At 41.3% G+C, this 25081-nt stretch overlaps 1 protein-coding gene across 1 annotated transcript in view; it reads right to left on the reverse strand.

Moving 5' to 3' along the window:
- PDZD2 (PDZ domain containing 2) overlaps positions 1-25081 on the reverse strand; it is a 188858-nt gene that overhangs the window by 76040 nt on the left and 87737 nt on the right. The window contains exon 2 of the mRNA XM_045021789.1: positions 16250-16673. Coding sequence (XP_044877724.1) covers positions 16250-16673 — 424 coding nt within the window. The remainder of the gene's footprint in view (positions 1-16249; positions 16674-25081) is intronic.

Consider the following 25081-nt stretch of genomic DNA (forward strand, 5'->3'; position numbering starts at 1 on the left):
ACTGGGATAGCTCTCAGGCTCTACCAAGCCCAAAGGAAAAAAATTGAGATTACTACTAAGTCAAATGAGAAAAAAAAAATGTATAAAAAACAACCTGAAATCTCTTACACAGGAGTTGATTATGATCGAATCTGTGAGTTTTACAAACTTGGGAGCTATGCAGAAACCCATATAACTGTGAGACAACTTTTCTCAGCTTGTTGAAGTCACTCAGCTTTGGTTTATTTCTTAAATGTCATCTCTCTCTCTCTCTCTCTCTATCTATTTCTGACTTACCCTACTCTATACACAACCAATGTTTTTACAGTACACAAAAGTGCAGTACCAAAAAAAGGTCCATGATCAAATTGCCATTTCACGCTGGATAAAGTTAAACACTGTGGGGAGCATTTAAAAATTGCTACTTGTTTCTGAGACGCAGCATTGTCAAGTGCCCTGGTGAACCTAAAATTCTTGGCAGCAGCACGCATGTTATTAGGAAGCAGTGTATATCAGAGTCCTTGTTCAGGGTGGGAAAGTTTTACAGTGAAGCTTTGTAGCATAAGTATTTTGGGCCCAATTTTTCTGAAGCTCTTAAGCGCAATGTAACCCCAACAGGAGTTTTACATAAACAGCAAGGTCAGACCCAGTATGTGTGTAAATGGCTGGGAACAAAAAGGAAAATGATAGCTAAATGGTATAGAATCTGTAGAATATAGCCATCAGTGGTAAGGAAACTGGGTCTGGAGAGTTAAAAACGGTGCTTAAAATACAATTTAAGAGCTTGACCCTGAAAACATTTGAGTCTGTGAAACTTCACTTCAAGGAGATTGCTCACCTGAGTAAAGTTATATATATGTGCTTAAGTGTTTTTAGATAGGATCAAAAGCATCAACAAAGCATGATCTCCTAATTAAATAATAGGCCATGACAGAATGAGGAATACTTTGAAGAAAATTAGAGTGAAGTATGGAATAACTTGTTAAAAGGCAAGAACTAATGTCAAGTATATTTATCTACCCTAAAAATGGAGCTATACAGTTCCAGCACACTCTGGAGAATTGTTATTGCTATAATAAATTGGCTTCTCTCATAATAAAAATAGTTTAGCAGAGAAACATAAATTCTCCCCTCAACCAAGATTAAGCTACAGAGATGGCAATTATCTTCAACACAGGCTGCACGTTTGAGTGACCAATCATGGAATTACATTTTAGAATCGAGGGCCTGTCTATACAGCAACACTCAGGAAAATTAAATCCAAATTAACTCGGTGAATTAAAAATGGATTAGCTAAACTGCATTAAATCCCCATGTGGGTAGTTAATTAAGATAAACTTAATTGAGGTCACTTTAATTCTGAATGAGAGTGTCCACACAGGATTTAATGCAGTTTAACTAAGACTATGTCTCCACTAGAGACCTTACAGCAGCACAGCTGTCCCGCGGCAGCTGCGCCTCTGTAAAGTCTCCCGGGTAGCTGCTCTATGCTGGCGGGGGACAGCTCTTCTGTCCGCATAATTAAACCACCTCCAACGAGCGGCAGTAAATATGTGAGCAGGAGAGCATCGCCCACCAACACAGCGCTACCCATACCGGCGCTTCTGTTGGTGAAACTTATGTTGGTCACTGGTGTGCTTTTACCGACAAATGTGCTAGTGTAGACATATCCTAAGCCACTTTAAATTCACACCTTTAGTTAATTTGGATTAACTTTCCTTGAGTGTCCCCATTTAGACAAGTCCCTAGTTGCTAATAAAGTTTAACAGTGCTGTCATAAAATTTTGTTTAATGATTTGCTAAAGCTTTTTGGAACGCCAATTATACAAAGAGCTACAATATGTGCCATAGCTTGCATTCCTAAGCATCTTGCAAATTTAAGCATAAAAAAAGTCAGAAATTAAGATTAGCTGACCTGTTCTCAGGCACCTAATTTATACAGCAACACGCTTCATGATGGAAAATGGCAAGATTCTGCTACCCTCAGTCAGGCCGAGTGCTACTTTACTACATAAGTAGTTCCATTGAAATTGATAGGACTGCTTGTCAAGTGAGGCTAGGTCTACACTGGGGGGGGGGCGGGGGGAGATGTCGACATAAGATATGCAACTTCAGCTATGCAAATAGCGAAGCTGAAGTCGGCGTATCTTAGGTTGACTTACCTGGCCTTGAGGACAGTGGCGAGTCGACCGCTGCCACTCCCCCGTCGACTCCGCGGTGGAGTTCCAAATCTACACTAGACACAATAAATCGATCCCCGATAGATCAATCACTACCCGACACAAACGTACCCTAAGAGGCTACTCAGCCTGAGAAAGGGTGGCCAAATCTGACCCCAGCTAAAACAACAAAACAGACTGAAGTGTGCAAAAACTATTTCATTTTTTAAAAACAGTTTAAAATGTGTTAACTTTCAATTCTATTGACTGTCCCCTCTGGTCTCGTATTATGACATGATCTTGTACTGGTCTTCTCTAAACTAAATGTTCTCAAGCCAACACTTTCAAAAATGGCTGAAGTTAGGCAACTTATTCTCCAGTTTTTAAAAACCAATTTTTTTTGTGTCATCTGGAAATCTGGCCACTTCATTAATAAATATATTAACCACCACCAGTCACAGATAAAACATTTCCCACACATACACCTCTTGGGGCAACTTGCTGTTACATTTTTGCATGCTGAACATTAAACATCTGCTCCTACCCTTTGGTAACTGTGTTTCAGGGCTTGTCTTCACTAGCTGTTTACCTGGAGCTAATGGGCTGTCAACGAACCTGATGCAGCGAACATCTTTGTAAAAGATGTCTGGGGAATGTCCACACTGTTTGTTTACTGTAACTACTCCCTTTTTTGTGTAGGGGTGGGTACTTATACCTTCTGTGACTCCATAAGGACAAACTGAAGTACCTCCATACTGCCTGTAAGTACGTCCCTCGGCCCGCGCCACTTCCAGCAGCTCCCATTGGCCCGGAGCAGCAATCCGTGGCCAGTGGGAGCTGCGATCGGCCGGACCTGTGGAAGGGGCAGGTAAACAAACCAGCCCGGCCCGCCAGGGGCTTTCCCTACACAAGCGGCGACCCCAGTTTGAGAAACCCTGGTATAATCCCTGTCCCAGACGATGCTGAATTTAATCACAGCAGTCATTATTACTTAATGATTCAACTACATTTACTTCTTGATGCTGGTCAGTTTAATGTTTTCATCGAAATTTCTAGTCACTTTCTCCATCAAATTCAGAGTAGTTAGTTGTCATCACATTTGTAAAGGTAAGAAATTCCCGCAACAGCCCCCCACCCAACCAAAATGCTAATGGAGCCAAAGCATTTCAAGTGCATCAAAGAGCCAAGCTGGAAAAACAAGTTTATCCAGCCTGATCCCATGAGGTGAAGTCCAGGCACTGACATTGGGGGTTTCAGTATTTCACAGATTCACTGAGTTTAAGGTGAGAAGGGACCAGTTGCCCTTGTACTGATACCAGGAACTTGGATGTTGGCTAAAGTACAGCTTCTAGAAAGGTTTCAGAGTGATGGCTGTGTTAGTCTGTATCAGCAAAAAGAATGAGGAGTACTTGTGGCACGCATTCGATGAAGTGGGTTTGAGCTTATGCTCAAATAAATTTGTTAGTCTCTAAGGTGCCACAAGTACTCCTCCAGCTTCTAGAAAGTGATCCAATCTGATTTTCTGCATCAAGAGATGGAAAAATCCAACATTTCCCTCGGTAATTGGTTTCAATGGTTAATCCCCAGGATGCACTCTGTATCTTGCTCACCTCCTTCAGTTCAGACTTCATGTGACTGTGCTAATATATTCTAGGAAAAATGGAAAGTAGCCCAAATTACTTCCTGACCATTTAAATGGCTAATACTTTTCTGTGGCTGTTTTTATAGCTGTGTCATTCTTATGCGGCTGTACTGTTTTTCTAACTTGGCTCTTCTCAACATGCAAAGTGTTTTTGGATCAGATTTTCACTCACAGATCATAAACTTCAAAGTGCATACTTTAAAATAATCAAATTATTTTAAAACAGTATTAATATTCTACAATTAATTACGAATGAAATGGGTCATCTTATGTAACAGAACACAAGAGAGAATAGAGTTTGCTAGTTTCAATGCAGTCTCTGGAGGCCATTTTTCTATATCACAAAACCACTGCACATTAGGCAGTCTTTATTCAGAACAAGTCTTCATCTGGAATTGTTAGTGTGTTATAGATCAGGAAGGAAGTGCATTGCCAGCACTATCTGTGGAAGCTCGCATTATGCCTGCTCCAAGCACATGACATCAAACATTTGATTTCATAAGTGCTGGATTCCATCATTAATAAAACAAAAGGGAACATTTTCCTCCAACTAAAATAAATAAAATATGATAGACCCTTTTCCACATTGCAGCTAATTGTAAGAGTTTTAAAAGGCTTGATTGAATTTGAGTATGTGGTATTCAAGAAGCTACAAATCTATACTCAAAGAAACCCTGCTTTGAAATCTGAAAGAAAAATTTGGCAGTCGAAAGGTGTAAATAAATGGAAACAGAAATGCAATATGTAGTCCAAAAGCCAGACAGCAAAATGGAAAATATAAAGGAAAGAAGTCTAAAAACAGCAGCTCAGGCCATAGTAATTGTTTCAGCAGACCCTTTCATAAATAAGCAGAAAACTTTAAATAAAAACAGAGAAGTTTATGAAAGTTGCAGTAATCACATATCATCTTAAATTATATTGGCTTTTCAAGATTTACAGTACTGATGGCTGCTAAAGAATCTCACAGTTGACGCACGATGCAAAAAAATAGGAAACAAAAGTGCTCTCTCTCCTCTGCCACAAAGCTGCCTTTTGAAGCCACAGTTTTTCTTAAATAACAAGGCAGCATTTGCAGTGGACCTCAAAGGACTTACATAGGAACATAAGAATGGCGATGCTGGGTCAGACCAATGGTCCATCTAACCCAGTATCCTGTCTTCTGAAAATGGCCAATGCCAAGTGCTTCAGAGGGAATGAGGAATCACTTCAGAGGCAATCATCGAGTGATCCACCCCCTGTAGCCCACTCCCAGCTTCTAGTAATCAGAAGCTAGGGACACTCAGAGCATGATGTTGCATCCCTGATCATCTTGGCTAATAGCCATCAATGGACTTATCCATGAATTGATCTAATTCTCTTTTGAATCCTGTTATAGTTTTGGCTTCACAACATCCCCTGTCAATGAGTTCCACAGGTTGACTGCACGTTGTGTGAAGAAATACTTCCTTATGTTTGTTTGGAACCTGCTGCCTATTAATTTCATTGGGTGACCCTTGGTTCTTGTGTTATGTGAAGGAGTAAATAACACCGCCTTATTCACTTTCTCCACACCAGTCACAATTTTATAGACCTCTATCATATCCCCTCTTAGTCATCTCTTTTCCAAGCTGGAATGTCCCAGTCTTTTTAATCTCTCTTCATATAGAAGCTGTTCCATACACTTAATCATTTTTGTTGTCTATCTGTATCTTTTCCAATTCTAATATATCTTTTTGGGATGGCCAGAACTGTATGGAATATTCAAGGTGTGGGTGTACCATGGATTTATATAGTGGCATTAGGTTATTTTGTTTTTGTTTTTTTATTGCTGCTGCACACTGAGTGGACATTTTCAGAAAATAATGACTCTAAAATCTCTTTCTTGAGTGAAAACAGATAATGCAGACCCCCTCATTTTGTATGTTTGGTTGGGATTATGTTTTCCAATGTGCATTACTTCGTATTTATCAACACTGAATTTCATCTGCCATTTTGCTTGCTTTTGAAGCCACAGAGACTTTCTTAAATACTAAAGCAGCATTTGCAGTGGACCTCAAAGGACTTACATAAGATCATCATATTGGGTCAAACCAATGGTCCATCTAGCCCAGTGTCCAGTCTTCCAACAGTTGCCAATGCCACGTGATTGAGAGGAAATGAACAGAACAGGTAATCAGGCAATCATCAAGTGATCCATCCCCTGTCCCACAACATCGACTTGGTTATCACACTGTCAGCTTTTCACTCAGGGCAGAAGAACCACAAGACAATAAATCCTGTACTGGGCAAAACAGAATGGGGACCAGATTCAACCCACGATGTAATCCCTGGCATTAGGCTTTCAAGGCAGAAGGTCGATCATTGTTGATGGTACAATGCAGTCACAGCCCCTTACACTGGAGGGCCAATAAAGCCCCCAAACAAGGCAGGAGGCATTCCCCACAGCATCCTCCACCAGTGGGGCATTTGGGAGAAATTACAGTAGCTTCCCACAACAGCACTGAGGGAAAGCAAAGTTACCACTGCTTGTCCTCTCTTGGGTTGAATCCCACCTTCGGGTGCATGAAACAAGGCAATAGCTGGTAGATTAATTTACTCCTCCATGCACTAGGTTTAGTGAATCCAGCCAAGTGTGTTGACATGAAGAATTAGTGAATAGCCATCATTCTATACATCCTAAATATTATCATTATTGAATCATGCTCTCAGCGATGGAAACTTTGATATGATTTTTTCAGGTTTTTAATGCAGCAATTATTTCAATAATGTATAGCAGGTAGATTTCATTCTCTGATTTTCTTTGGAATACTTTAAAGAATGGACTGTTTAGAAGGGACTCTGCCTTGTTCCTTTATTTCATATTTTAGAGGCAGGTGTGTATACACGGGACCTTGCTTTTATTACTAGTGAAGCAAGCTAAATTATTTTGAATAATGGACAAATTCATTTTTTAAAAAGTCTGTTTGTAGACAATCTGCAAGCAGGCTAAATTAATTAATAACTTGCTCAATGTGAATAGTCTGCCCATCTCTAATGCCTAGTAAGTTCCCCAAGTCCAACTGCTTCTGAAATTGATCTACCACCACCCAGCTCTATGCTTCAGCACTGGAAGTTGAAGACCTTTTTAAGAAGTACAAGATGGAAAGCACCAATACAATCTTCCCAACTACCAAACAGGGGCTAGATGCGAGCTAATGACCTACCTGTGAACCATTCTCTAGCCCATCTTCAATCTCATGAACCATCATCCACACCCACGGCTCTTATTTAACACAAGACCTCTTGCCTCTGGTCTCGCTCGAACCATTTTGAAGATCCAGCCATTAATGTCAACTACGCAGATTTGACAATATGAACTTTCAGTGTCTCAGGAATATGTAGTAACCAACAGTATATCCCCAACTGTGATTCACGCCAATGGTTTACTCTACTGTTCTACACTGATGTTGGTTTAAGAAAATTTATCTGTATAATTTAAAGAGCTGAGCTGTTAAAATGGCTGCCTTGATACTTGATATCTGAGCAAGTTTGGTTCATTAGGGGGAGGGATAGCTCAGTGGTTTGAGCATTGGCCTGCTAAACTCAGGATTGTGAGTTCAGTCCTTGAGGGGACCATTTAGAGAACTGGGGTAAAAATCTGTGTGGGGATTGGTCCTGCTTTGAGCAGGGGGCTGGACTAGATGACCTCCTGAGGTCCCTTCCAAGCCTGAGATTCTATGATCACTCACTTGGACAGGCCCAAGCTTTTTACTGAAAGATGAGAAGGATGTATTTGCTTTCCATCCAAAGGAAGAAAGCAGCAAGAGAAGGATCCTGGGACACAAGGCTTGGGGAATATTTACAATAAATAATTTGGAACATGGATCCACAAAATAGGGATTGCAGATGACAGGATGAAAACTCTGATACTCAAAGCAGAATGACCTCCAGGGAATCATCTCTATTGGCAGACTGGGTGCTGACATCATTTTCTTGGCTGGGGCTTCAAACATTTTATTGGCCATTGCAAGCACCTGACTACATAATCATCCTTTAAAAAAATCTGTTGGAGTCATTTGCTGTCTTGAACTGTCACCACATGGCCTGCGCCTCTTAAAGCTATTCCCCTTTTTTCATTTTCCTTTTGCCCTCTACTAAAATTTTATTCCAAAAGAGGCAAATGGAATTCTCAGCTCTCACTGATCAGACAGTTTTATGCAATGCTACTCTCTGAAAAAATCAGACATTTAAAGATTAGGATTCGTTTGTGTTTTCACAAATATTTGCATGTGCTCATTATGTTGCTAGGTTGACATGACCAACTGGCTCTTTTAAAACTTCTTGAAGAAAAATATCACTTATCACAGTGGGCTAAATTAAATATGGGTGCAACTGCACTGAAGTAAATTCTGATACTTATCACAGATATTTGGACTCATTTTGCATCTATTCATATTAGAATTCTGAAAGGATCTTTTCGCTTTATGTAATAATTTCAGTACCGTATCAGAGCAAACATACATAGCTTTATAATAGTGATTTACAACTATAGTATTATAGCAACAAACAGCACTAAACAACATATTGTGCAATATCAATAAAGTCAGCTTGGTTTCAAATATTTTCACAGAATCATTCATGCATAAAACCATAGGAACATACGTTCAGCTAAAGTTATGTCTTCCATTCTGGAAAACAGTAGTTATGGATGTTTATCCATATTTACCACCAACACTCACGTAAGGGCAGAAATCTCTTGCTTTAGATTGTATACATTTTGGGACCAGGACTGTCTCTTACTAGGTCTTTGTACAGGATATACCATAATGGGGCATCAGTCTCAGTTGGGACCCCTAGGCACTACAGTAATACAAATAATAAGATGCATGCAAACCATACCCACTCCTGTACCACCTATCTAGTTACTCCATTTCTAATGATGTGAGCCATGGGTGAAGAAAAAGCATTAACACTTTCTTGTCAATAACTGCTACCAGATTACATCTGATTCCTCCCAAAAGGGCTTTGGTGCACGCTAAGTCTAGAACAAAAGGCATTTATCATTTAGATTAATGTGTGATGGATCTGCAAAGCAGGGGACTACACCTCTCGCCAGCCCCCTCCTTGCTGTACATCTCCTACTCCCTGACTAAACTGGGACTATGCTTTCCATCAGCACCCTGCCCACTGCACTCTCCTTCTCCTGGCCTAGTAAGTAGAAAGGTCATGAACAATGACTGTGGCTGCACTCTGCTTGGGAGTGAGAGCCACAAGGTATCAGGGAGCAGAAAGAAGCCCCAGGAACTGTGGGCTGAGCTGCATGTGGGACAGGCTCTGATTGCCGGATGTCACAGCTGGGTACAGGTCTGTGAGGGACTTATGGGAGAGCAGCAATGGCTGGGAAAGGGACCCTAATGAGAGACACTACCTGAGCCTGGCCTGGAAACCCACAAATGCTTATTTGCTTGAATGGAGACTGGACTGGAGAGGCTTCTCCAGGCACTAGGCCTGAAATGCCCTAACTCTCGACCTGGCTGCCCCAGGGACCCAAACAAGAACTGATAGTGCTCACTTTGAACTGTAACTGGTTAAGTCTCTATACCTGGTGTTATCTGCAACCTTTCCCTTCCCTGAGAGCCCTAATAAAATACCCTTTCCCTTAGCCATATGTCTGAGTGGTTATTGGGACCCACCCAGAACTAGTGCCTGCAAAGCCTAACTACTGAAGCACCTACAGTACTTGCCTTGAAGTGAGAGTACACTTGGCATGCTACTGGCACCCTAGGTATTTGGGGCATAGAGTAACCTCAATAACTGCAATTCTTTAAAATGCAAAACTGCAGCTACCAAAGCTATAGCTTTTACCTAAATCTATGCAAAGAATGGAAAAGTTTGGAATAGATTAATAGAAATTTAGTAGCAAATACTCCAGTAAATCTGTAATTACTGTTGTTTTCAGGGAAGATGGAAACTGACTGGCTACAAATGAATCATTTGCTGTATCAGGAGTAGTATTACAAAAGTGCCTAGGGGCCCCATCCAAGATCAAGAGCCCATCGTGCTAGGTGCTGTACAGGCACACAGTAAAAGACAGCCCCTGCCGTGAAGAGCTTACAGTCTAGACAGGCAAAGGAAGGACATTTTCATCATAGTCCAAGTTAAAGCTTCGAGACATCACAACAGCAGCTAAAGAAGCCCGAAGATTCACACTGAAGACAGCTGGAAGCTAATGCAAAATAAATCACATGATGATAAAAAGAATAAAAGGCCCCCGAACAGAAACAGCCTGAGAGGAGATCTTTAAACAGCTAAAGATGTCTATGATGAAAACTAAAAGCCAAGTTACTTATGCCTAAAATATGCATCGTATAAATACATAATAATCTTGATGAAATAATAATCTCCAATTAGGTTGCCAAAACGCTATTGTAAATCAACTTAGCTCCATCTGCTTCAATAGATCTATGCAGGTTCATACTGGCTAAGGATCTGGCACAGAATAGTTTTTCAGTTCAGTAAAATAGGTTGATTAGAAATTCTTCTTTTTTATTATTATTAATTATTATTATTCATCACTTCAGGCCTCTCTTTCTTGCTGCTAGACTGTATGTTTAGCCTATTCTTGTGTTTGGCCAAGTGACGATGCCTTTCCTTTACCCAAAATGTGCAAGGCAAACTGCAGTACTGTATTTACAGATGCTAAATGGCAGAAAGCATCATAGCAGCTGTCAAACTACAAAGTGAGGCATAATTCAAAGTCCTTCAGCTTTTACTGAGACAAATAATTTAAACACGGAAGCAAATAATATCACAGAATGTAGCAAACAGTTTGTCATAAAATGAGCCAACTAAGCTATAGGTACCATGATAAAAATTGAAGATGTATTTCAACCAGTCTGATTTACTCATGCATATTAAGACAAAACTTTCCACAGCTAAAATATGATCATGTAGTCTCTACTTCATCAAAATCTGGTGAATCAGCTGCTCCTGTAACTAATGCTCACTATCTAATACTTTGCATTGTCAATACAGAGCACCTTCCGTCAAAGGATAGGGTTGCCAGGTGTCCGGTTTTGGACGAGAACACTTGGTCGAAAAGCGACCCTGGTGGCTCCAGTCAGCACCACTGACCAGGTCATTAAAAGTCCAGTTGGCGCTAGGCTGGCAAGCTCCCCACCCAGCTTCGTGCGGCTCCCGGAAGCAGCCAGCATGTCCCTCCAGCTTCGAGGCATAGGGATGGCCACGGGGGCTCTATGTGCTGCCTTCACCCTGAGCACCGGCTCCGCAGCTCCCATTGGCCATTGCTTCCTGGGAGCCATCTGAGGTAAGTACCACCCAGAGTCTGCACCCCTCATCCCCTCCCATACTCCAACCCCTGCCCCAGCTCTGAGCCCCTTCCTGCACTCTGAACCCCTCATCCCTGGCCCCAGCTCGGAGCTTCCTCCTGCACCCCAAACATCTCATCCCCGACCCCACCCCATAGCCCACACCCCCAACCTGAGTCCTCACCCCCCTGCACCCTAACCCCCTGCCCAAGTCCAGAGCCCCCTCCTGCACCCCAAACTCCTCATCCCCAGTCTCACCCCTCCCACACTCCAACCCCCTGCCCCAGCCTGGATCCCCCTCTCACACGCAGAACCCCTCATTTCTGGACCCACCCCGGAGCCCGCACCTGCTCCCACACTCCAACCCCCGCCTGAGTGAAAATGAGCGAGTGAGGGAGGGTGAGGAAGAGCGGGCGACAGAGGAAGGGGGGGATGGAGTGAGCAGAGGTGGGCCTGAGCGGGGGCAGGGCCTTGAGAAAGGGGCAGGGCAGAGGTGTCTGGTTTTCTGCAATTAGAAAGTTGGCAACCCAATCCAAGGATCACAAAGCATATTACAAACATTTATGAATTAAGCTTTTCCAAACCTCTGGGAGATAGGAAAGCATTACTGTCCCCTTTTTACCATCTGGTAAACTGACTTGCAGACAAGTTAAGTGACTTTGATACCTGAGCCCTGAACAGAATCCAGGTTCCCTGGGTCCCAGTCCTGTTCTTTAATCACCTTCCTCTTAGTAGAGCACCTAATCAAGCACATCTTTTTTATATCCTCCAACTATAAACACTAGTTGTGCGTGAAGATTTCAATCTCACCTTAACCCACAATACAGAATAGGGACATTTCAGTATTTTTAAAAGCAATGAAGAATTTTTTAAAAAATTTGAATTTTCAAAAGGACTTTAATCTCTTAAATGCCTTGAGAGAATGTAACCAAGGAGTTAGTTATTGCCCATTCTATTCTTCAGTACACTTCATAGTCAGTCAGATTTCTTTATGGTCTCTAAAGGCCTGATCCAGCTCCCACTGAAGTTCTTCCATGAACTTCAGTGAGAACTGGACTGGATCTGAAGTCACCTTCACTAAATATACTCAAGATGTAGAGTCAGAATTCTGATCTCCTCTCTTGCACCATTTATATTTACTAGTGTCCCCATGTTTTTCAGGCACTAGAAGGCTAAAGATTAGTGTAGTTCTTCTTAAAACACTGCATTGAAGAAGTCAAGTGACAAATTGATGAGTACTACCTGTCTTAAATACGGCTACAGTGCTACCAAGTAGCCAAAACACAACCAGTCACCCTGGCCTTTATTTGACCTAGGAAGCACTTTTTCAACTTATCCCACCAGACCTTTTCTGCATTTATCTTACCTCCTTGCCTTTTGATTACTAACCCCCCAAAACCAATCTTCCTAAAGTAATCCCTAGAAAATGTAGGCTCAGAAATGTCAATATTGAACTTCAAAATTTTCACAAGATGTGACAGATTGTTACTTAGGCTCATATATTGATTATTCTTAATCAATACACACAACTCCTATTGAAATCAAATTGAGTCCCTTCATGGATCAAGGGCCTTCCAGGGGGCCTGAAGGTGCTAAAAAGCTCCTGCCAGATAGATTTAGTGTATTTGTTTTTAATTTAAATTTTAGAAATATTCTTAGAAATGATAATTGTTATACAAGGGAAAGCAAGGGGATATTTACCAATAACGTTAAAATACAGCACAATTTACTAGCTTATTAAATATAAATTAACTACTGATTCAGTGGTACAGTATTTCTTTAGTTCTGCCTTATAATTAGATTGCTTAAGAGACTAGTATGTTTATCTAGAGAAGATGCTACATGTAAGAGCTGTACCCATACATCTAAATCCATCAAACTCTAAATGTGAGACCAGTAGCTAAAATGAAGGACGCACAAACATAAGAACACAAGAACATAAGAATGGCCATACTGGGTCAGACCAAAGGTCCATCGAGCCCAGTATCCTGTCTACCGACAGTGGCCAATGTCAGGTGCCCCAGAGGGAGTGAACCTAACAGGTAATGATCAAGTGATCTCTCTCCTGCCATCCATCTCCACCCTCTGGCAAACGGATGCTAGGGACACCATTCCTTACCCATTGTGGCTAATAGCCATTAATGGACTTTAGTTCGCTTTTAAACCCTATTATAGTCCTAGCCTTCACAACCTCCTCAGGTAAGGAGTTCCACAGGTTGACTGTGCACTGTGTGAAGAAGAACTTCCTTTTATTTGTTTTAAACCTGATGACCATTAATTTCATTTGATGGCCCCTAGTTCTTATATTATGGAAACAAGTAAATAACTTTTCCTTATTCACTTTCTCCACACCACTCATGATTTTATATACCTCTATCATATCCCCCCTTGGTCTCCTCTTTTCCAAGCTGAAAAGTCCTAGCCTCTTTAATCTCTCCTCATAAGGCACCCATTCCAAACCCCTAATCATTTTAGTTGCCCTTTTCTGAACTTTTTCTAATGCCAGTATATCTTTTTTTAAATGAAGAGACCACAACTGTATGCAGTATTCAAGATGTGGGCGTACCATCGATTTATATAAGGGCAATAAGATATTCTCCGTCTTATTCTCTATCCCTTTTTGAATGATTCCTAACATCCTGTTTGCTTTTTGACTGCCGCTGCACACTGTGTGGACCTCTTCAGAGAACTATCCACGATGACTCCAAGATCTCTTTTCTGATTAGTAGCTAAATTAGTCCCCATCATATTGTATGTATAGTTGGGGTTATTTTTTCCAACGTGCGTTACTTTACATTTATCCACATTAAATTTCATTTGCCATTTTGTTGCCCAACCACTTAGTTTTGTGAGATCTTTTTGAAGTTCTTCATGGTCTGCTTTGGTCTTAACTATCTTGAGCAGTTTAGTATCATCTGCAAACTTTGCCACCTCACTTTTTACCCCTTTCTCCAGATCAGTTATGAATAAGTTGAATAGGATTGGTCCTAGGACTGACCCTTGGGGAACACCACTAGTTACTCCTCTCCATTCTGAGAATTTACTATTAATTCCTACCCTTTGTTCCCTGTCTTTTAACCAGTTCTCAATCCATGAAAGGATCTTCCCTCTTATCTCATGACAACTTAATTTATGTGAGAGACTTTGGTGAGGGACCTTGTCAAAGCCTTTCTGGAAATCTAAGTACACTATGTCCACTGGATCCCCCTTGTCCACATGTTTGTTGACCCCTTCAAAGAACTCTAATAGATTAGTAAGACATGATTTCCCTTTACAGAAACCACATTGACTTTTGCCTAACAAGTTATGTTCTTCTATGTGTCTAACAATTTTATTCTTTACTAAAAATAAGTATACAGCAGTCTTGTGCTAGATAGTTTTGACAAACAGCATTTTCTTCAGCTTCTGTTCACAACTCAGCATTCCGGATATGTGAATACGCTAGACTTATACAAGAGGCATTTGAATATGTGTGTTTTGCATTAAATATTCAGTTATTTCTCATATTCTATATCTGTTCTGAACTTCAAAAATTTACTTTTTCAGACCAAGATGTCTCAAAACTTCAAAATAAGTTAGAATTAATAAGTGGCTCAAGACCACCAGTCTTATTTGTAATGTAGTGGCTTCCCACCTCTCTGAGCTAATCTCTAACACTCTTTATTACTCAGAAATTCAGACACAAACCATATTCATTTAGAAGGCATTTTTAAATTAGCCATATTAAAAACCATGCTTAAATTATGTTCTAAATTGACAGGGAGCCATAAAACTGTGCAGGTCTGAATCTTTCTGATCCATATCTTTTCCTTTTAAAAAGAACAAACAAAATTATACAGAGTTTCAAATTATGAGGTTTTTCAAACTTTGCAGATAACATTTTCCTCGTTAAACCATAGTGAATTTAATGTATAGAATCATTGACATGTAGGAAAGGGTTGGAAGGGACCTCAAGAGGTCATCTAGTCCAGCCCTTGCACTGAGACAGGATCATTTGATTAGTTGACAGGACAAGAGGATATTCTGACTTAGTTGGCTTTAGGAATATTATTATTCTTTTATTGGATTCAGCTTTCCTGGTGGTTTCACGTTTGAACCAAGAGCCCCCTAGTAAATATGTAATATCAGCAATCATTAGTTTGAGCAGCATGTTTGTGCCACACTTCCCTTCACTGGAATTTAGCAATATGAAATATGACTGCATTAATATATTACCAGCTTTGAACTCTTTAAACAAAAACAGCTGCCACAATAAGTCCCAGCCTTAGCGCAGTAGTATTCACGTGTTTAGTCTATCAGTTTCTTTAGGAAGACTGCCAAAGACTCAGAGCCTTGCAGTGACATCTCTTCTGGTGAAAGCTGTATGTGAAATCTGATCAAGACTTGAGTGATTTTTCTGGGTCCAGAAACGCTAAACCTCTAAGGTCTTTCTCATGTTTTGTTGCCATATACTTCTACTCAAAATCACAGGAGAAGCGGTAAGAAGTCCCTTACCCTAGTCTGATAAAACAACACAGAGCATCCATCTCCTAAGCATAGTGCAAAATATACAATAAAACTTTCCCACAGCCACTGATCAATGTCTAAACGATTTTTAGACACAAACTAATACATGGGCTCTCTTTAAATGTTCACTCATTCAGCGTGACGATGAATGAAGATCTTTAGTTCTAATTTAACCATTAAAACTAGTCTCTCCTACAGTTTGGCTCCTGCCACAGCAGCCTCAGAGGCTCATCACAAGGTTGAAATGCTCATGTGCTGTTTATTACTTGTGCCGCACTGTCATGGAGGCATCGCAAGCACAAGCTGCTTCCTGCTGAATAAGAGCTCTGGGGTGATAATAACTTGATCCGCCCTGTTGAATCAAGGGGTCGTCCCCTTTCCCACAGCCCTGTTTGGGACTATCTGAGGAAACCTTTATTCACTCTTCTCCCCCCAACTCAGGTCACAAATATAAGCAGCAGTTCTGAACACAATACTTAAACCTCTGCTCCCTGCCCTGAAGGATGAAATCCTACCAGTTAGTTCGGAGCAAGAATCTGAGGTTGTGAAAAGAAGGTTGCATAGTGAGTCTTGAGATGTGCGGCCATTTTATTGAAACTAATATGTGTATTGGAACCTTCAATTTGCTCGAACAGGCCCTGCCTCTTTCTTTAAAAAACCCAAACCAAAACACTTACCTGTGTAGGCAGGTCACTTGGGTTAAGGTCTGGCACCTCACCATCTGAACGGCGAGACCTGTACCGTCCCTCAGAGTCTGCATTTCGAAACCGATCCTCTCTACTGCTTGCCGCTTCAGATGCCTCTGGCTGTGAGCCATCAACCTCCATAGGCGTGTGGTGTCCATTCTCCTGCTCTGAATTCTGGCTGTCTTTGCTTTCCTTGCTGTCCTTACTAGCTGGAGTTCTGGTAATGACCCCAAACTTTCTAGTTCTTTTCCCATTTTGAGCAGCTCTGTCACTTCGCTCCGAGGTAGGCTTTGCTTTGGGTTCACAGCTGTTGCTGTTGTTGCCATTTGATGGAGGAAGAGGGGCTTTGCGCTTAATGCGACGGAACATGATCAGGTAGATAAAGCCGCCATTCCAGCACTGATCAGCCAGGTAGCTGCGAGCAAGAGAAAAGTTTGGATTATAAACAGATTGTCCTATAAAGTTGATATTGCAAATACAGTCAACACAGGTATATATTTCGCTAGGTATTGATGCACTTTCTAACATGATTCTTTGCCTAGCTAAATTGTTACCAAATGCAATGATACAGTAAAACACTTAGAAGCATCAGCAAATGATCTCTGCAGTTGATATTAGAAATTGAGAGATGTTCAGACTCACAAAGGAGTTCTGTGCTCTTGCTTCAGATAAGGCTATTTTGCAAACAGTCCTAAAAGGTATGCCATGCTCATGGAGAAAATTTTCCTCATCACCAAAATGCTTCTTGCATATGAATTAGAGAAGGTGCATTTGAAAGAGGGAGTATAAAAAAAAAGAAAAGCCTGGAAACAGGCTAATCACATTTTGGTATTCATGACAACTGGCAAAAACCACTCAGCTGGTCATCTTCCACAATTCAAACTCTCAATGCAAGACAGGTGTTTAGGCAGCACAATGGGATGACAGAGCATAGCAAAAAACAAAGAAAACATTTTTCTTTCTCCAATGGAAACAAAAAATACCATCCAGGCTTCACTTGTGCAGCAGCCCACACAGTGTTTGCATCTGAAACGCAGCCTTTTCCCTGAGATACATATTCACTTTTGGCTTGGGTACATGTGCCCTACCTTGGGGCAAATCCACTGTTTCTGTAAGTAGGCTCCAATTGCCCCAGTACAGCAAAACACTACGCTATAAACTATGATGTACCTACTGGGTCCAATAACAGGACAAGGAAATAAGGTGGGTTTCCGTTTATGATGTCTATTCTGGTGGAGAGCTAGGTGATCTGAGCTGTGGAAGTAGCAGCCATAAGGAGCAACACACACATTTACAAACTCTCACTATCTGAGTGACGCTTTACAGCACTGTATTTCTACTTCAGGTGAAAAACAATCACCTCTATGGAGCTGCACCCATTTATTCCAAGGGTGAATTTGGGCTCTTGTGCATTTAGGGACAACATATACCTCAACCTAAATTCTTTAAATATTTGGCTTTCAATCCAAGAATGTAACCAACTGAGAATACAAATAAGCTTGAATTTGTACTTGACATGTTTGTATGAATCCCTTCTGGTAGGTCCCATGCTAACTTAGGTTACGTTGCCTACTTTGCTGGTGAAAGCAGAAAATGTTTTCAAGAATATCAAACAAACCATTCGCCAATAGCAATGAACATTCACTAATGTGGAGCTGTTGGTAAACGTACAGTAACATCACCTTCTAGAGAGGTGAAAGTAGATACCCGTAAAAGGAACTACGCTGTAAGGATCTTTAGATGAAATAATATGGCATTTGCAGATGTGAGTAGTAGTAGTCAGGGACTGACCATCAGAGTCACAGAGTCAAAGAGATTAAGGCCAGAAGGGACTCCAAGATCAACCAGTTTGATCTCCTATATGGCACAGGCCACCAACACCACCCAGCACCTGCACACTAAACTGAACAACCACAATTAGACTAAAGTATTACAGCCCATAGGAAACTACCATGTGCCACAGGCAGAAAGTGGGGGGGACCAAAGTGCACCAGTGCTTGAGGCCCCTGCATTGGGAATTAAGTGAGAGATACCCAGACAATTCTGACATGCGGCCTGCACTCCAGAGGAAGGTGGAAAAACTCAAGGGTCCTGCCAAACTGTCGTGGGGAAAATTCCTTCCAAACCCCACATATGGAAATCAGTTAGATCCTGAGCATGTGAACAGCCAGCCAGCCAGCCAAGCACATGAGAGAATGATTTCCCACCCCAACAGACATGCACAATACATCTGTACTGTTAATGCTGACCAGCTGTGCTGCCCCCCTCCACCCCCATCCCAGCTGCCATCCAGCTGAGCTGGGCTCGTTGCACTGCCAGGGACACTCAGAGGGAGCATGCAGGGGAGGAACATGGGAAGCCTAAAGCCAGTTTATGAGTGAGGAGGGGTTTTTTTGAGTGGCAAGGGTGAGTGATCGAGCGAGTGGCAAACTTTGGTGGTTGGTTCTTTGGTATTTCTCAATGAATGAAAGAAGGGACTGGGTGAGCGGAGGAGGCACGTTGAGATGAAAGAGGCAACGGAAGCTGGAGATGGCACAGGTTAGTTGGTAGTTTCTGTCCAGTTCTTCCTTATGGTGAGGTCAGAAAATCCCACCTTCACTACTGGCCCTCGTTAGTAAGGCTCTAAAGGTAATAATAATAAAGGTAATAATTGGAGATATACCAATCTCCTAGAACTGGAAGGGACCTTGAAAGGTCATTGAGTCCAGCCCCCTGCCTTCACTAGCAGGACCAATTTTTGCCCCAGATCCCTAAGTGGCCCCCTCAAGGATTGAACTCACAACCCAGGGTTTAGCAAGCCAATGCTCAAACCACTGAACTATCCGTCTCGCCCCCAAATACCTCTGATTTTTAAAGGTATTTAGACATTGCTCCACTCAGCACTGCAAGGCCTACATGACTTAGGAGCCTAACTCTCAGTTTCAAAAGTGACTCGGGCATTTACCCATTAAAAGGTCATGGGACTTAGGAGCCCAAATTGTTGAAAATTAGACTAATTAGGCCCCTAAGGCACTTAGGGCCCGCAATGCTGAACGAAACAATGCTCAAATATTTTAAAAAATGTGTGCCTTTATTTCATCAGGGAGACCAATGATTGAAGGAACATGGTAACCACAGGCCCCATCTCCTCAGAGATGGCCCCTGCAGAACAAGATTGAAGCACAATGAGTAAGTGGGGCGGGAAAGTCTGTACTGATAATGGCAATGCCGTATCTTCTCAGTGAACACGCAGAGGACTTCAGTCACCACGATTATAAATACAGCACCTTTCACAAGCACTGTAGTCATTTTTTAAAAATAAAAAATAAAAACCATCTTTCTTTCTCAATCGGCTGGAAGTAGGCAACACAGTACAAGAGCCTACAGTAGTGTGGAAAATCTTGGGAGGGTTGGGTCACTAATGCATCCAGAGGAGACTGGACCCAAAGGGTTATATTATAACATTCCAGAAATAAACAGATATTTTGATGATCAAGTTAAGACTTTTTCCTCGCCCCTCAAATCAAGGGAAGAGGGGCAGTTTTGTTCCAGAGAGTATGAGCTGCCTGGTTTTCACATTTATCTTTCAAGCTCAAATTTCAAGGCAGCCAGCAACGTTGATTAAAATTCATGACTTTTGCTTGCAGCAATACCATTGCCCTCTGATCCATCACATATAAACTTGATAGCACCGCTTCTCCTGAAGGAGAGAAACAGAAGAGTGTCTCCTGCTCTAAGCAGCCTATGGTCTGTTTTGGCTGCCATGTCATTCACATACCTACATTTCTCTGCATTAATAACTGCATGCTTTTTTAAGCACTGGTAATACAATACTTCCATCAGACAAATATAAATTCACCAAAAAGATGAAATGACAGAGAATACAGCAGACAAATACCTGTTAAGTCCAGAAAAAAATGTTATAAAATGTATTGCAAATGAAGCAATTTTATACAGCAAAACAAAATATGATCTCTCTACCATTTTATATTCTTTTGTGACATGTTAGTTTTATTCATAATGTGTAAGATAAACGCTTTGGGGAAAGGATATAATATTCTAAAGGCTCATTTTATAAATATTCAATCCACTGTTGGTTCAAGGATATGCTTAGAGATACAGGGCCAGATTCTCAGCTGGTGTAAATGGATGTAGTTCCCTTGACTTCCATGAAACTACAATGCTTTACTTTATGAAGATCTGGCCCACATACTCCAGTCATGCAACCTGTAGTAACTCATGTTTCTATGCTCCCTTGATTGCTACAGGGCAGTTCCATGCATGCACTATATTTCTATGAAAGATGAAAACAAGTTGACACAGACGAACAAATGAGTCTCTCTGAAGAGCAATAACCGGGTCAGCAGCCGTATCACGTCAGGAGATGATCTTGTCAGATCTTCCAGGCTTAGGGAAAACTATGTGCTGGAAAAACAGGTGTCGATGATTCAGTAGATGGCACTGTTCATTCTGAGTCACTGTTGAATCAATGCCCGATCAGACCTGTATTGGAAGAACTATGCTGATGGTGCAACACTCACTATCTTTTTGTAGAGATAGACAACCAAGGTCCAGATCACTTGTGGCCATTTAATATAGAGTGACTTTTTTGTTTGTTTGTTTTGTTTTAAAAACAAGGATAAGATTGTTAATCAAACTCCTAAGCCAAATTTCAATTTAGCTAACTACATTCTGCCTACTTAGCTGGCTTCTTTTTCCTTTCCAGCTTCTTTTCCTGCTTTTGTATCTTAAGTCTGAGGAAGGCAGAAAATCCCTAAAATTGATCTTAAAGTTGATCTGCTTCAATGCAAGGCAGGAATCAAGGAAGCCTGCCTGCAGAGCTCAGAATGGGCAAAGCAGTAAGTACACTTCCCTATGTCCTGATTGGTATAGATTTGATGATGTCCAATGACAATCATGCTACAGAAAAAACTATCTGACATGTTTTTGGGGGGAGAAATAGGAAAGTTTTTTTTATTTTTAAAGTATTTTGTGTAACTTAAGACTAATTACATTAATATTAAGATATAATAAGCCAGAAAAGATAACAGTAGACTAACAAAAGCATGGAAAAGAAATTAACCTGATCCTACCAAAATGTAATGATTGGTGAGGATCCACAGTGTTTTTTAATTTGTCTCTCTATGAACCTAAGAGCATCCTACGCCAGAAGACAAATAAGGGCTGCATTCAGTAAAGTACCTGTTCAGCTTCTGCACTGCAGAAGCCTCTGCAAAAGTGATGCTGGATCCAAAATTCCACTTGTCAGGGTTTCTAAAGAGCAGAAACCAGACAAACTTTTACTTAATCTGGCACCAGCAGAGTATTCACTGGGTTTTTAAAAATTCAAATACCAGATGGATTTCAGAAAGTCCAAGATCAGAGTTGCAACGTTATGTGGGGGAGGGGGGTGCGCCTCTTATCACAGATTTGGAAGTACTAGCCTCGACAACATACCACAAGGTCTTCATATTACTGATCTTGAAGAATGCAAGACGTTTTATTAGCGCAAAACACAGCGCTGTTAATATGTTACAGAAATAGAATGCTTTACTAGAGCCATATCTGCCCAATTTTCTGTCGCAATGCTGATAATCACCAAATCATTTCAGGATGATGCAGAGGGCCCCCTCACGCAGAAGAAAACCACAGCTCCCCTGCACAAAGGAGGAGGGCCACAGAGACAACATGCGGGAAGACTAGAAAGACTTTTCCTTGTACCTCACTTACAAAGGCAATTAATTACAGACCAGTTTGCAGTATTTGTAATGGATTCAAAACACCTTTCAATACTGCTTTTTTCTAGAAGAGCACTTAATTGTCTTAAATAAATCCAGATAGCACAAATATATTGTGCATTTCTATAGCACCTTCCAATGATCACAAATGCTAAGCAACAATGAGTGACTATGCACGAACTCCACACTACCCTATGAGACATTACTAAGGATACACACAGCACAAGGTGTGCATGGGCTAGCTTACATCCCGTTAGCGCGGGTAACCATGGTACTGAAGATAGTGCCCGCACTGTGCTGTCTTTTCACTACTATAGTTGCCCATGCTAGCAGGATTCAAGCTAGCTTGGGTAGGCCAATTCCATACGTCGCTTTTGCTGCGTAGACATACCCCAAATCAGTGGTCCCCAACCTTTTCGTCTGGCGGGCACGTGGGGCATCTAAATGTATATAGGACAAAATTAGAAAAGCCAACGCACAAAACGAGATTAAACTAGCTAGAGACAGAATAAGAAAACATGGCGCCCGCGGGCACCACGTTGCGGACCCCTGTCCTAAATGAAGCTACCAGTGCTGCAGTGCCACTGCACTGTAGATTTCCAGTCTTCTGCACTGCAGCAAGTGTGGTACAGCAACATATTTTAAAACTGCCTAAGTGGTCGGTTAGTACGGCTTTATTTTGTTCTTTTTAAACAGATGAGTAAACTGAGGCAGAGAGGTTAAGTCCAAATTATCATAGGATAGCTGCACAAAAATCAGGAAGAGAACCCAGCACTGAGACACTCTGGTGATGAACACTACAGAAAACCCTAATAGGAATTAACTACACAGAATAAATGAACCCAGGTATTCTTGCTCCCAATTCAAGAGCTAGGACATTCTCCGAGACATCTACTTTGAAACATCCTTGTCTTCATGCTTTGAATTAATGACCGTCTGAACTGTTTTCTGACTTGATCTCACTCTCCTAATTCATATTAGCTAGGGTACAATATCAGCATAATAGTCATGAGTAGTAGGGGCTGATATGTTTCTTTCTTTGGGAGAGAAATCATCTGCCAAACTACAGAACCAAAAAACTACAAATGATTAAAACTAAAAGTTAAAAAAAAAGAAAGAAAAAGGTAAAACCAATCACTGCTGATGCACTTTGTGTCTAAGGCAAAGTACAGAGCAGCTGTGTGCAGTTACCTTCCTCGCCGCATGCCTGCCTGTAAGGAGCTGTGGCACTGGTTACTACTACTAATAGGTGTGTAATAATACACTCTTTCCTTCAGAATTATGAAGGGAACTTCACATCCATTACCTTCTATGACTAATGTGTTTCAAACTCCTAACTCTCAATTCTCCCTTACACCACTGAGTTGATTACTGATATTATATAAACCGAAACAAGCCGGGTTTATTCCAGGTTCAATGGCATACGTGTGAAGTGTTTGACTCGGAAAGGATATTTTAGGGTAAGTAAACAGAAAGCATTCCCAGACTCGACAAGCACATGTTGCAATGAACTCTCTGTCTCATCACATTTGTTAAAGCTGTGCAATGACACTTTCATAAACATCAATGGTCACACTGAGCCATAGGAGAACCAAAGCAGACTCAGCAGCCATCAGAAAACATCTGGGTTTCTTTTACAAACAAAATATTTAAAAGTATGTTTATTGTCTAATAATAGTGCTCTTTTACATTTATACAGGGCCTTTCAGCCTGATGGGATGCCAAAATGCTTTACAAACAACGCTTTACAAACTGTATACACACTGATATCTAGCCAGCTGGCACAGAGTATGTTTCACAAGAGTGAGCAAGGAGGGGACATTTTGGCCAAGGAGACTGGATTTCAAACCTTTACGCAATGTGCCATGGGACCTATAATGTCCAGTGAAGCATAGACAGGGCACTGGTTTTTGTTCTCTCCTGAAAGGCTGCCACACGGTAAACTACTTGAAACTCAGTGTTCTCTACCTTGGAAGGATAAAGGGCTGAGTAGATCCTGACAAGATTCAAAGTTGTGGTTTGAGGGGTATTTGAAGCTGTGTCTGAGATCAACAGATCCAAAGGGCAAATTATCTAAATTGGCTATCAGATAGGAGTAGGGGAATGACTGATGATAGTAAAATATTGCCTGATCTAGCTGTGAGCATCTAACACAGAAGACAAGAAGCCATGGAAATATACAGCTGCTTACGACAAAGTCTTTGCATCTCAGGGCAGTGATTCATGTCATCATTAAGGTATGTTACAACATGAAACAGCCAGTCCAGAACAGCCCTGAGCTCCAAGAGCCTGGCTGGAAGAACAGATTGAGGTTGTGATTTTAGCTCGACAGGAATCAGTACTTCCCTGGCTGATTGGGTCACGCCCCCTCGTAGGCCTGTACCACGACCTTTACACACACCCCAGTTGTCACTTTTCATCTTTGCAACTTCCCGTGGGCAGAATTTCTGTCTTGCAGCCTCCTCCATGATTTATATGGATAGAAACCAATGTAAGATCCTTGCGTGAATCTGGCCCCTGAATTAACTTAATAAGATGACCAACAGGCTAGTACATAACAATAACAAACGAGGCAAGCAGTTTCAACTCATTGTCACACTCAACAAGCCCTTTCCTGTCTTAGATGCTGTGTGTGTGTGCTGACATATGGAAAAAGAGATGTCATATTTTCTACCTGCATTAATAAGATGATTAAAAAAATGTAGAAATAACATGAGAGGGTCAATCAACAAGCTGAGCTGTTCTAAAAATATCGATCAAGTTAATTCAAATGGCCGGGGGCAGGTAACAGGCTCCCACTTCCTTTTGATAAGCAATTTTGAGACGACGACGACTTGTTGCCAAGAATAAGCAACATTTCCCACAGTCTCACATCAGCGGTGGCTCTCTAAACAACATTGGTTTTCTGAAAAGCCGAGGCTTGTGCACCGCGGAGAAAAAAAACAACTTGAATTCAGTTTTATAAAAGTCTTTATGGCAAATTATTCAACAACAGCTTTACAAAAAGGGAATCAGTGAGTAATGAGAATAAAGCTACTGAATTTTAAGAAAATATTTGTAACTTAACTTACAGAGGGGCAGTGTTGTCCAGTAGTGAACTGACATG

Source organism: Mauremys mutica, chromosome 6 (genome assembly GCF_020497125.1).
Source record: "Mauremys mutica isolate MM-2020 ecotype Southern chromosome 6, ASM2049712v1, whole genome shotgun sequence".
Classification (NCBI taxonomy): domain Eukaryota; kingdom Metazoa; phylum Chordata; order Testudines; family Geoemydidae; genus Mauremys; species Mauremys mutica.